The sequence below is a fragment of the Anas platyrhynchos genome, chromosome 4, assembly GCF_047663525.1.
Source record: "Anas platyrhynchos isolate ZD024472 breed Pekin duck chromosome 4, IASCAAS_PekinDuck_T2T, whole genome shotgun sequence".
Lineage (NCBI taxonomy): Eukaryota > Metazoa > Chordata > Aves > Anseriformes > Anatidae > Anas > Anas platyrhynchos.
In genome coordinates this window covers 79,100,277-79,113,094 of record NC_092590.1, presented here as the reverse complement: position 1 = coordinate 79,113,094, position 12,818 = coordinate 79,100,277, and the positions used below count along the sequence as shown (strand labels likewise).

General features: G+C 64.6%; 2 protein-coding genes across 2 annotated transcripts; one reads left to right on the top strand and one right to left on the bottom strand.

The window, feature by feature from the left end:
• Positions 1 to 126: 126 nt before the first annotated feature.
• On the top strand, positions 127 to 6,595 carry LOC113843513 (shootin-1). Its single transcript, XM_027456312.3, has 16 exons — positions 127 to 514; positions 1,356 to 1,456; positions 1,634 to 1,685; positions 1,986 to 2,080; positions 2,547 to 2,667; positions 3,010 to 3,107; positions 3,355 to 3,436; positions 3,666 to 3,760; positions 4,023 to 4,169; positions 4,379 to 4,532; positions 4,651 to 4,747; positions 5,095 to 5,144; positions 5,303 to 5,412; positions 5,703 to 5,750; positions 5,872 to 6,067; positions 6,228 to 6,595. Exons 1-16 carry the CDS (start codon positions 481 to 483, stop codon positions 6,473 to 6,475), a joined length of 1,728 nt encoding a protein of 575 aa, XP_027312113.3. The 5' UTR covers positions 127 to 480; the 3' UTR covers positions 6,476 to 6,595.
• A 1,008-nt stretch (positions 6,596 to 7,603) lies between these two features.
• Positions 7,604 to 12,097, bottom strand: TEX261 (testis expressed 261). The gene is made up of 6 exons (XM_072037942.1): positions 11,899 to 12,097; positions 10,804 to 10,883; positions 10,398 to 10,551; positions 9,184 to 9,251; positions 8,783 to 8,885; positions 7,604 to 8,442 (listed from the first exon to the last, which is right to left on the bottom strand). Exons 1-6 carry the CDS (start codon positions 11,966 to 11,968, stop codon positions 8,327 to 8,329), a joined length of 591 nt encoding a protein of 196 aa, XP_071894043.1. The 5' UTR covers positions 11,969 to 12,097; the 3' UTR covers positions 7,604 to 8,326.
• Positions 12,098 to 12,818: the final 721 nt, after the last annotated feature.

Genomic DNA, 12,818 nt, shown 5'->3' with positions numbered 1-12,818 from the left:
TGCCTGGGCGTCTCGCTAAACTACAGCTCCTTTTCTTTTTTTGAGAGGACCCAGGAGGTTTAAAGCCCCCGCGAAGGTGTTTTTCTTTCATTTTTGCACCAAAAAGGCTCAGCCCCAAGGGAAATGGGACTTGCAGCTGGGGCAGAGCGAGTTTCGGTTCCCACTCCCCTTCTGCAGCAGCGCGTCCCCCTGGCACCTTCCCGCTGCACAAAGCCCTTTGGCTGGGGGTCCCGCCGTGCCCCCCACCACCTCCCCCCCGAACCGGCACCCCCAGGGCTGCAGCAGCAGCAGGAAAATCCCCGTGAGGATGGGGGTGCTCGGCCCCGAGCTGCTGCTGCACGCCCAGGGGCAGCTGCTGAGCCTTGCAGCGGGGTTTCACTTCCCTGCGGCGAGCGGACGAGCGCCGGGGAGCCGGGAGCAGGCGGCCACGGGACCGGGGGGCTCCGGGGGGCTCCGGGGGGCACCGGCACTGCTGCTGCCATGGATTGGGCTGGGGAAAGCACCCAGCTGGCAGGTGAGGCTCTGTGGGTCTGGGGTCCCGGCCCCGTCCCTTTCTGGGGGTTTGGGGGCAGCCAGGAGTGGCGGCACGTCCTGAGGGAAGGGTGTCCCCGTGGATTTTGGGGGGCCCTGCGCTCTCCGAGGGGCTCCGCAGGGCGCAGCCAACCCCTGGGGGCTGTGGGGGGGGTCTGGGAGGGGTGATTTGGGGCTGCGTTTAGGTGCATGGCACGGGGGGTGTCTGTGTGTCTGCCCCCCCATCTCTCCATCCGTATGGGATGTGGGGGGCACAGCCCCAAAACCTGCCCAAACCTTCACGTCCCTGGCACGGGTCCTGGGGGTCCCCTGCAGGTGGCTGCGGGTCCTGGTGGCGGGGGGGGGATTACCAAGGGGGGGGATTTGGCTGCCGGAGCGCATTCCCCACCAGATTAGGGCTGTCAGGAAAAGGGTCAGGGGCAGGTGCCGGATTCCTGCCCCGCAGCCCGTGCGCACCGCGGCCCCTGCCTGCTCTGGGAGCTGGTCCGGGGGGGGGGAAATGCAGGAAAATTGGGGTGCACGGGGGGGTTGGGTGGCCGTGGGCCACCCCGATCCCGTTGTTTTATGGGGCAGAGCAGGCAGCGCCTTTCTCTGGGGTCCCTGGGCTGTCCCCATGCAAGGTTTGGCGAGCAGGGGGGGGAAACTGGGACCAGTGGCAAACTGGTTGTGTTGAAATTGGGACTGGTGGGTGCGGGATGCCCCGGCCACCCCGGGGTCCCCCGGTGCCGGGGGGCTGCTGAGCACCAGCAGCAGGTTGGGAACGGAGCACAAACCTTTTCCCACCTGCATCCGAAACCTCCGGCCGTGTTTCGCTTCCCCCGCAGCCATCGTGGAGTCAGAGGGCAGCGAGGAGGAGGAGGAGGAGGAGGAGAAGGACGAGGAGGAAGATGAGGAGGAGGAGGAGGAGGAGGCAGCCATGGTCCAGGTGTCACTCGTGGGCTCGTTTTCTGCTTTATTTCCCTCCTCCCCATGCAATTTGGAGGGGACAAGAGAGGATCTTGTCCCCGGGATGCTCTCACCGGGCTCTTCCCACCCCAGCAGCCCCATAAAATTGGGGTCTTGGGGCTCACACTGGGCACTACCTCCCCCCCCCCCCCCCCAGACCCTCTCCGAGGACGACGAAGCGAGAGCGTGGCTGGACGACTTCCAGCAGGGTGAGAGCAGCTCCCGAGTCCTCCCGAGCACCCCTGGCCCCACGGCACAACCCCGTGTGTGGGGCTGGGGGGGCTGCGCACCCACCCCCTCCCCAAACCCCTCGCTGGGGATGGAGGAGGTGGGACCGGCTTGGGGAGCGCACCCCAAACGCACGTCCCCGGTGCCGTGAGCGCCGGAGAGGGCGCAGGGTGCCGGGGGGCGCAGGGTGCCAGGGGTTGGGGAGCGCAGGGGGGGCAGAAAAAGGGGGGCAAAAAGGGGGTGTGGGGGGGTGCTGAGCCGTGGCCCCCCCGTCCCCGCAGCCTCACAGGCGCTGCTGGCCGAGCTCTCGGCGCTGGAGGCAGAGTGTGAGATCCAGAGGACGTGTCGCCAACAAGCCGAGGCGTACGCGGCACAGGTAGGGACCCCCCCGCACCCCCCCCGCCCTCATTTTTTTGGGGTGGTTTCAGGGAATTTGGGCAGTATTGTGGGCACAGCTCCTGCCCAAGCTGTGTCCCCGCCGTGCCCAAAGCCGGGCGCTGCCTGGTGGTGCCATGGGGGGGGTCACGTCCCCCCGGGGGTGTCAGCAGCAGTTCCGTGCGCAAAAACTTCAATTTTCGCCCCAGGAATGGGGCTGGAATTGGCATTTTTGGTGTGCATGGAGACAAATGAGAAAAAGAGGCAAATTTCCACCATTTTCACTAATTTTTCCTGCAATGGGAGAAACTCTCTCCGTTCCGTGCCCCCTGCAGCCACGCACCTGGGGGGGGGGTTGGGATTTCCCAGTGGGGTCAGGACCCTGCTGGTGCCCTCCCAGCCCTGGGGACCCCCGGGGGCAGCCCCCGGCAGGGCTCCAGCAGCGACCCCCCCGGCCCCCCCCCCAGGTGCAGAAGGAGAACACGAAGCTGAAGCGGCTCAGCCTGGCCCTGCCGCCCGGCACCGGGGCCGGGGACGTGGCCGGGGAGGGGGACCCCAGCCCCGACCCTACCCAGGAGGAGCTCAAGGGTGAGTTTTTGCCCCTATTTCCGCACGAATTTCGGTGAATTCTGCCCCCAGCTGCGCTCGCTCCCGCTGCCGTTCCCCCGTAGCGGTGGTCACTAAATCAGCTAATTAGCTAATTAATTAATTAATCCCAGCGGCTCTCCTGGCTCCGGGAAACGCTGGGACAGGGGAGAAAGGCGAAATGAAAACGCCGCAGCCCCACTTCCCCCTGCCCTCTTCTCTTTTCCCCACGCTCACGATTTCGGTTTTGTTTGTGGCCTGGGGGAGGAGGGGGCTGCTGGCCCCTTGGCCACCCCCCGTGCGCCCCCCACCCCTTTTTTTTTTTTTTTTTTTTTGTTGCTCCAGGTCTGCAGGAGAAGCTCTCCTGGCTGCTGGTGGAGAAGAAGGAGCTGAGCATCCAGGTCCAGGAGCTGCAGAGGCAGAACCGGGACCTGCAGGAGCAGGTATGGGGGCAGCCCCCCCCCAGGACCCCCTCTGCCCCCCCCGATGGGCTCGGAGCCCCCCCAGCACCTTCCCTTTTCGCCTCCTTCTCCTGCTCCTTGCTGAGCTGGAGATGTTTTTTTTTTTTTTGGGGGGGGGTGAAGGACCCCTCCATGTGCAGCCCCTCTCCCTGATGTTTTTTTTTGGGGGGGGCTGGGGGCAGCAGGCCCCAAACCCGGGGTGCCAACGGGGGGGTTTGTCCTGCTGCAGCTGGAGAAGGAGAAGATGGAGAGGCAGAGCCTGAAGGCGGCCCTGGATTCATCCCAGCGGACCCTCAAATCCTTCAAGAGAGGTGAGGGGGGGGCTGACCCCCCCGGGCACCGCTCCCACCCCCCCTGCGCCCCACCAGGGAGGTGCTGGATGGCTCCCAGTACCCCCAGTACCCCCAGTGCCACCCAGATGAAGGAAGCCGGTGGAAACCAGAGGCGATACCAGACCCCCCGAGCGGGGATTTGGGCATCCCGAGGGGTTTGTGCCCCCCCCCAACACCCCAGTTTTAACCCCCCCCCCCCTTGTGGCAGTGTCCCAGGTGGTCACCCAGGATTACTGCGAGGCGCTGCAGAAGCTGGAGCTGGAGCAGGACCTGCGCCTGCACGCCGAGGCCTTCGCCCACAAGGTTTGGGTGGGCTGGGGGGGGCACCCTGGGGTGCTGGGCGGGGGGGGGCAGCACCCTACGAGCCATCAGAGGGCGGGGAGGGGAGGGGGGCATCACCCCAAATCCTGCGGGGAAGCAAAGTCTCGTGCCCATCGTGGCGCACGGGGGTGCCGCCCTGCAGCGCAGAGTTTGGGGTTTTTTTGGGGGGGTTTTTTGGCTGCGGCACGGCGAGGGGCTGAGCGCCAGCCTCCGCCCCGTTCCGATCCCGACCCCCCCGGGGCAGATGCTGGTGGAGAAGAAGGAGGCGAGCAGGCAGAGCAGCATTCTGCTGCAGAGCGCGGCGCCCAGCGCCCAGCTGCTGCGGGCGCTGCAGGAGGTGGGCAGCCTCAGCAGGGCGCTGGAGGAGGCTCGGCAACAGCACCAGCAGCAGGTGAGGGACCCCCAAACCTCTCCAAACCTCTCCAAACCTCTCCACGCACCCATTTCCACCCCCCAAGAGGGGTTTTCCCCCCCTTGGATTTCCATTATTGTGCTCCGAAATGCGCCCAGGGGTGGGTTGGCGCTCGGTGCGCTTTGGCACGGGGTGGGGGTGCCCGGGGAGGACCCCAAATTCTCTGCCCCTCGCGTGTCTGCCCGCAGGTGAAGGAGCTGGAGGAGCAGCTGCGTGCCAGGCCGCGGCAGGAGGAGCTGGAGCTGGCCAGGGCTGCGCTGGCTGCGGCCGAGGAGGGGAGGCAGGAGCTGAGGGCGCAGCTGCAGGAGGCGCGCGGGCGGCTGGAGGAGCTGGAGGCGGCCGGTGGGTGCTTCTCCCTGACCCCCCCCCCCTTGGGGCTGGGGGATTCAGCTGGGCACGGGGAACCAGCCCTAAAATGCCCACCCCCCCCCTCTGAGCACTAAATGTGGCCCCATGGCAGCGAGTTTGGAGCAGGAGGGGGACCTGGCACGGAGCGAGCCCCCGCCACCGCCGCCACCGCCACCGCTGCCACCGCCTGCGCCCAGCGTCCCCGTGGAGTGAGTGGCACACGGGGGGGGTTTGGGGTGGTCTGGGCTGTGGGGGCACAAATCCTGCTCCCCCCCACACACGGTGGGGCTGTGCCACGTCCCCGGGGTGCTGCGGGTGCCGGGAGGGCAGGGGGAGGATGGGGCAGAGCTGGGCACGGTGCCGGGGGGGCTCTGGGTGGGCACTGGGGTGGGTGAGGTGGGGACGGCTCTGAGGGGGGAATTAATGGGGTGGGGGGCTTGCCGGTGCCGTGGATGGAGCAGGGGGTGCGGGCTGCGTGTTTGGCTGCGTGTGCAGCGGGGAGCAGGGCTGGGGGGGCAGCTCCAGCAGGCTCTCAGCCCCTCTCCCCCCCCCACAGCCCCCTCTTGGCGCTCAGGCAGAGGAAGGGGCAGGCCAACCCGCAGCACCGTAAGTCCGAGAGCGTGGCCCCAAACTCCTGCCCTCCCCCGCTGTGTGGGGGCACCCCAAATTCCCAGGGGATTGCTGGCGATGCTCCCGACACGGATGGAGGCAGGAGCACCCCCCCCCTGCCCGGCACGGCTCCCAGCGGGGTGCTCCCCACACAGGGAAACCGGGACCTGGCGATGCCAAAGCCCGAGCCGTGCAGGAGATGATGGAGAGGATAAAGAACGGGGTGGTGCTGAGACCCGCCAAGGAGCGGGTGGCCCTGAGCCAGGTAGGAGACGTGGGGCTGGGGCTCGGGGTGTTTTTGGGGAGCCGCCTCTGCTGGGTGCACCAAAAAGGGGGTCAGGACCCCGCTCCCCATGCGCCAGGTCTGTAGGATCGCTGCTCCCAGCGCAAATGGGGACGGGCAGGGAGCTGGAGCCTTTACCCCAAGGGTTCCCCACCCGTCCTGGCTTATCCCAAAAAACCCTGAGCTCCCCAGTCCCTGGGGACCACGGGCACGGGGGGGGAGCTGTGGGGTTGGGGGGGGACGTGGTGACATCTCCTCCCCTCCTCCCGCAGTCAGCCAGCAAGCGGAGGAGCGCGGCGCTGGAGCTGCGGGGCATCCTGGTGAGCAGCTCCGTCCCCAAAAGGGGTGGTGGCAGAGGGGGTGCCCCCTTCATGGGGTGACCCAGACGGAGCTGGGGGGGCCTGTTCCTGCAGCCCCCCAGCTCGCTGTGCCATCCCCTAGGGCGCCATGCGCAGGGCGAGCAGGAGGACGAGCGGGCGCAGGAGCAGCGTGCGGGGCCAGGACAGGCAGCTGGAGGCCATCCTGCAGCGACGCCGCCGGGCCATCGATGTCCCCGAGTCCCCCCCAGGGCCGGACACCACCGACCCCGACCCCAACCCCGACCCCGACCCCGGGGCTGGGGGCAGGACGGAGCCGGGTAGGGGCTGGGGTTGGGCGCAGAGGGGTTGGGGGCTCGGGTTTGGGGCTCGGGTAGGTGGCACGGATCCATCACCAAGGACCTGATGTCACTGTCCCCGTGCTCACAGCAGCCCCTTGTGACCCTGACCCCCCCGCTCTGTCCCTTTGTCCCTCCCCAGGTCACGAGGATGCTGGCAGAGCCGCTTCCCCCAGCCCCTGGCACGGGGACGGGGCTGGGGACCCCCTCCAGTTCCGCCCGCGGGCGGTGGGAGGCATCTCCCGGAGCAGACCCTGCGCCTGGCAGGCTGGAGGGGGGGAGAAGGAGGGGAGGGGGCAGCCCCAAACCCACCCCAAACCTGCCCGGAGCGGGGCGGACGGAGGGGAGCAGGGCTGTCCGTCTGTCCAGCCCTCCGTCCGTCCTGCTTAGGCCACCAGCCGTGTCCCCAGGGCCACCAGGACGCAGCTGCTGGCTTGGGCACGGCAACGCAGAAGAAATCTGCCCAAAATTGGGGGAAGAACACTGGGTGGGGGGCGATGCTGGGGGCAGCGGGGGGGGGGTCCTGGCTAGAGGGGACAACCACGACCAGATGGGTTGGACGAGGACATTTATGGCTCGCTTTGTGCTCATTTCCTTCTGCTTTAATTAAACCCAGGTGGCACCGGCCCCCCCCCGGCTCCTTTGCAGCCCCCCTCTGGTGCCGGGGGGCTGGGGCGCAGAGCGAAGCCCCCAGCAGGGGGGCACCGGGGGGGCTCACCCTTGGCCACAGCGTGGTGGTGGCAGCTCGGGAACCCCCCAAAATGCTCCAAAGCATCCAGGGGCAGGGTCTGGGGGGCTCAATTCTGGATTCTGGAGGTGCCCGGGGATGGGCGCAGCACCGGGGGGGTGACTTTGGTCCCCCTCAGCCTCCGCTTTGTCTGTAGGAAAAAAATAATAAATAATTTCCCTCTGCGGCTGGCGGGGAGCCACGCGCCTCGGTGTGGGATTTTAGGGATTCTCCCCGTTAAAAATTTACACATTTTTGCATGGTTGGGATTGATGGAGCCTCGTTGTGCTAATTAGGGTGCACACCGTGCCCGCGAGGCTTCGTTTGGTGTTCAATATCCGTGGGGTTTTGGTCGCTGTCATCCCGCTGTGGGACTCCTCAAAATCCCCATTAAGGTGTCATTAATATCCTAAATATATCCTAAATGCCCAGGGATCAGCACGAGGAGCCTGACCCTGTCCCTGTGGGCTGCCAAGCCCGTCCTGACACCCACGGGGGCCCGCAGGCTGCAGCTTTGGGGTAAAAACCTCGCCACGCACACCCCGAGGTCCTCCGGGGACGTCCCCTTCTTCTCCAGAAATAAAACCCAAAAAGACGCAGGCGCAGGAGGCGATGTCCTCAGGGAATAGGGGCTGGAGGGGCAGCCCCGCACCCAGCTTCGCAGGTAATAAGGCAAAAAACGTCACCGTTTTCTTAAAAACTCCTTAAAAACCATCCCAGAACTGCGACCCCGTGGAGCCGGGGGGAACCCAGCTCTGCCCCAGGCCGAAGCGGAGCGACAACAAAGCACAAAAAGGGAAAAAAGGATTTTTTTAATGATCGTAGGAAGGAACAAAGGGCTCGCACCTCCTCCTCAGCAGGATCATTTTACTTTTTTTTGACCTGGAAATCAGGGAGATCGGCGGGTTTAGTAGCGCAGGAGACGCCGAGGGGCACGGCCAGCAGCTTCCAGGCCCCTCGGGGAGTTTTCCAGCAAAACCAGGGCAAAGTTGGAGATCTCCAAAGTTAAATCAAAAACCAAAAGCGCTCTTTCCTTCCTTCCTTCCTTCCTTCCTTCCTTCCTTCCTTCCTTCCTTCCACCCCTGCTGTCCCGGGGTGCTCCCCGTGCCGCGGTGCCAGCAGGCGGGGACGCGGGGCTCATCCAGAGGCTGGTTAATTTGTTTTTTGTTTTTTTCTGGTTTTTTTGTGTTTTTTTTTTTTTTAATTAATGGCTCTGTATAAACCTCAGTTAAACGTCAACAGCCCGCTGCTGTGCCGAGGGAGCCAAACCGCAGCACGCGGCCTCCAGCCTCGCACCGGGAACGGGTGCCGGTGCCTGGCGGGTCTCTGCGTGGGGCGCCGGACTTTCCTCACCCTCCTCCTCCTCCTCGCAGGCAGTCCCAGGACGTCAGCAGAGCCCGTTCAGTGCCCGCAGCCCCCACGAATCCACGGGTTCCCAGCGGGATCCTGGCTGCAGGCGTCGGGGAGGGCTCCAGCGAGGCGTGGGGGCCGCGCTGCCCCTCGGCACATTTTGCTCAGTAAATTTTCTGCCGGCTGGGCAGGATGGCCTCCTTGATGAAGGAGAAGATGAGGAGGATGCCGGAGCGCTTGCCCCTCTTTCCCTTGGTGAAATAGTTGGAGACGACGTCATCTGAGAAGAAAAAGGAAGAAAAAAACAAAATCAGCGATTTTGGGGCAGGTCCTGCGGTTTGGGGCAGCGCACGAGTGGTTTTTTTTTGTATTTTGCTCCCATTTGGGCTTTCCCAGCCCTACAGGCAGCCCAAATCCTCTGATTCTGAGGCTGAAGCACGAGGGGAAAGCCCCAGCGAGAGCTCCAGAGCGCCAGGACTGGAGCAAAGCATCCCCCCCCCAGCCCCAAAACCAGAGCAGCCTCACCCTGCTCCTCTCCCCAGACAGCAGAGCTCCTTTTTGCCCCGGTTTTGGGAGGATTTGGGCAGGATTTGGGTAGGATTTCCCCCCCCAAAACTCACCTCCAGGCTGCACCGTGGACGGCAGGATGTTTTCTCCGGCCGACAGGGAGACGAAAAAAGCAAAAGGGATCAACCAGAGGCAGAAGGTGAAGTAGGCGAGGACCTGCAGGGAGAGCACAGGGCGGCGAGGAAATAAATTCCCAAATTTTCGGTCGGGTTTAAGGAGGTTTAAGGAGAACCCGGGGTGGATCTGCGCCTCCACCCCCCCCTGCAGGTGTGAGGGCAGAAGAATCAGCGTGCCCGAGGCACGAAACGAGGAGCGATTATTCCAAGCAGGAGGTGGTTTGGGTTTAGCTTGTGAAAAAACCTTAAAAAGTAGGATTTTTTCTACTTTTCCTAGAAAAAAAAATTAAAAAGTACTTTTTTTTAAAAAGAAAAAGTACTTTTTCTACTTTTCTCACCTCGGAGAACAGGTAATATTCCTCTGCGAAGTACTGGAAGGCCAGGTAGTGGTTGAGGACGACCAGCACTGCCGAGGGAACGCAGCGGGGTCAGGATAAAAAGGGACAAATCCCTCCCCGTGCCCCCCGTCCCCAAACCCACGTCCCCCCTGCAGGGTTTTTCCTGTTTTTTTTCCTGGGTTTTTGTTCCTGCAGTGCCCCCCTGCATGTCCAGGACGTCCCAGAGCCACCGTCCTGCAGGGATTTGGCCCCGGAGGCTGCGGGCACCGGGGTTGGAACCGAAAAATCCACAGCAATGGGGCTCGGGAGCACCGCAGGAAACAAAATCCGGACCCAAAAGCAGCAAAACTCCTTCCTGCCCACCCTTTTTTTGCAGAAATCGTGCTGAATTCCTGTCTACGTGCAACCCCAAATGTTTCTTTCCGAGTTTTTCCTTTCCAGAGCAGCTCCCCGCACCCACGCGCCCCATAAATCAGGATTAGGGTTCAAAGCTCAAAGTCCTGCGGCTTCCCGAACCGCCCCGGCAGCTGGGGTGCCCCGTGCCACCCCCTATTGCCCCATGCTCACCCCATATTGCCCCGTGCCACCCTGTATTGCCCTGTGTTCACCCTGTTTTGCCCCACACCACCCCCTGTTGCACCGTGCCACCCCCTATTGCCCTGTGCTCACCCCGTATTGCCCCCTTGCCACCCCATATTGCCCCACACCACCCCATACTGCCCCACACCACCCCATACTGCCCCACACCACCCCGTATTGCCCCACACCACCCCATACTGCCCCACACCACCCCGTATTGCCCCACACCACCCCGTATTGCCCCACACCACCCCATATTGCCCCACGCCACCCCCTATTGCCCCCTGCCACCCCGTACTGCCCTGTGCTCACCCCATATTGCCCCATGCCACCCCCTATTGCCCCGTGCCACCCCCTATTGCCCCGTGCTCACCCCATATTGCCCCACACCACCCCATACTGCCCCGTGCCACCCCCTATTGCCCCCCTGCCACCCCGTTTTGCCCCCTGACACCCCATACTGCCCCATGCCACCCCATATCGCCCCACGCCACCCTGTACTGCCCCCTGCCACCCCGTACTGCCCCACGCCACCCCGTATTGCCCCACGCCACCCCATACTGCCCCGTGCCACCCCCTATTGCCCCACGCCACCCCGTACTGCCCCTTGCCACCCCATTTTGCCCCCCGCTCACCGCAGGACAGGATGAAGTTGGAGGAGGTGAGCACGATGAAGGGGAAGGTCTGCAGGAGGCCGAAGTAAACCAGGTTGGTGAAGAGCCCCACGCCCACCATGAAGCCGGGGAAGTGCTCGAAGAGGTAGAGGCCGATGAGCACGGCCGTGGAGAACTGCAAGGAGAGAGGAGGAGCCGGGGGGGGGTCACAAGGGGGTCCTGGTGGGGGCACCAAGCAGGGCTGAGCCCCCCCAAGCTCCTGCATGGTGGTGTGAGCAGAGCAAACGCAGCTCCTGAGCTGTTTTTATTCAGATAAAGAGGCAAAAACCCGGCTGTGGGCACCCGTCAGGGGTGGCAGCGGTGTCCCCAGCGCCCCGAGGGGGGGGGACAGGATGGATGTGGCCCCCCCTGGCAGCCCCGCACTCACCCAGATCATGTATTTGATGATCCTCCTGGTCACCACCGTGTACTCCTCGATCAGCTCCGCCAGGTAGTAGAGGCCGGCGGCTGCGGGAGGAGCAATGGGATCAGCCCCCCACCCCGTATGGATGAAGGGGGGGGTCCCGGGGAAGGAAGGGTGCAAATGGGGGCACCCAGAGGGATCCCAAACCCTGGGGTATCCCTCAGGAGCTCGGGGTGCCCGGATTGTGTGGCACTGGGGGGGCTCGGGACCCTGGGGACCCCCACCCCGTTGGGACCCCCTACTCCCTGAAGACCCCCCCAGTCCCTGAGGACCCCCACTCCCTGGAGACCCCCAAACCCTGGGCACCCCCATCCCCCATGGACCCCCACCCCATGGGGCCACCCATCCCCTGGGACCCCCATCCTCTGGGACCCCCAAACCCTAAGGACCCCCACCCCTTGCAGATCCCCAGCCCCTGGGGACCCCCAAACCCTGAGAACCCCTACTCCTTGGGGACCCCCACCCCATGGAGACCCCATGGAGACCCCCTGGGGACCCCTCCACTCCCTGGGGACCCCCCACCCCTTAAGGAGCCCCTGGAAACCCCCACCCCTTGGGGATCCCCCCACCCCCTGCGACACCCCCACCCCTTGGGGACCCCCTTGAGGACTCCCTGGACACCCCCACCCCCTAAAGACCCCCTAAAGACCCCCTGGGGACCCCCTGAAGACCCCCACCCCTAAGGACCCCCTAGGGACCCCCTGGACCCCCCCACCCCCTAAGGACCCCCTGGAGATCCCCTGAAGACCCCCACCCCATGGGGATCCCCTGGACACCCCCCCACTCCCTGGGGACCCCCTGGAGACCCCCACCCCCTGCGACACCCCCACCCCTTAAGGACCCCCTTGAGGACCCCCTGGAGACCCCCGCCCCCTAAGGACCCCCCGGGGACCCCCAGGGGACCCCAACCCAGCAGCCCCCGGGTACAACCAGGGGACAAACAGGGCACACGGGGGACACCCGGAGACCCCCCCCACCTCCCCCAAACCCCCCTAAACCCCCCCCCAGACCCCCCTAAACCCCCCCAATCCCCCCCCAAGGCCTCCCCCAGCCCCTCACCGATGGCCAGGGTGACGAAGGCGACCTGCAGCAGCAGGGACAGCCAGCTCAGGGCGTACAGGAACCACATGGCCGGGCCTGAACCCAACCGGGCCTGGAACCGGGGCCTGGAACCGGGGCCTGGAACCGGGCCCCAAGCGGGCCGGGAGCGGGGCCGGGCCCCGCCGCTGCCCACGCGGCGCCGGAAGCAGCGAAAGGGCCCGGCCCGGCCCGGTCCCCCCCACAGCGCCCCCTGCAGGCTGGGAGGACCTCGGCCTAAATTTTTTTGGGGGGCCCTTGAGGTTTTTGGGGGGCTGAGGGGGTCTCCGGAGCGCAGAGGGAGCCCCCCCAAAAAAGGGTGTCTTCTGGGATCACGCAAAGCACAGGGGAAGCCCCTGAAGATGGGCGGGGAGACAGGGAGGAGGCCCCCGCAGCCATATGGGGAGCCCTGAACCCATATGGGGGCCCTACAGTCATATAGGGACCCCTACAGTCATATAGGAACCCCTACAGTCATATAGGGACCCCCTGCACTCTTATAGGGAACCCTTACAGTCATATAGGGACCCCTTACACCCATATAGGGGCCCCTACACCCATATGTGGACTCCCTACACTCATATAGGGACCCCCCCTCACCCATATATGGCCCCCCTGCACTCACACATGGACCCCAGCACCCCTATAGGGCCCCCCTTCTCCTCTACAGGAACCCCTGCACTCATTATAGGGACCCCTACACTCATATAGGGAACCCTTACAGTCATATAGGGACCCCCTACGCCCGTATAGGGACCTCTACACTCATTTTAGGGACCCCTACACTCACACATGGACCTCAGCACCCCTATAGGGCCCCCCTTCTCCTCTACAGGAACACCTGCACCCACATAGGGACCCCCTACACTCACTATAGGGACTCCTAAACCCATTATAGGGAA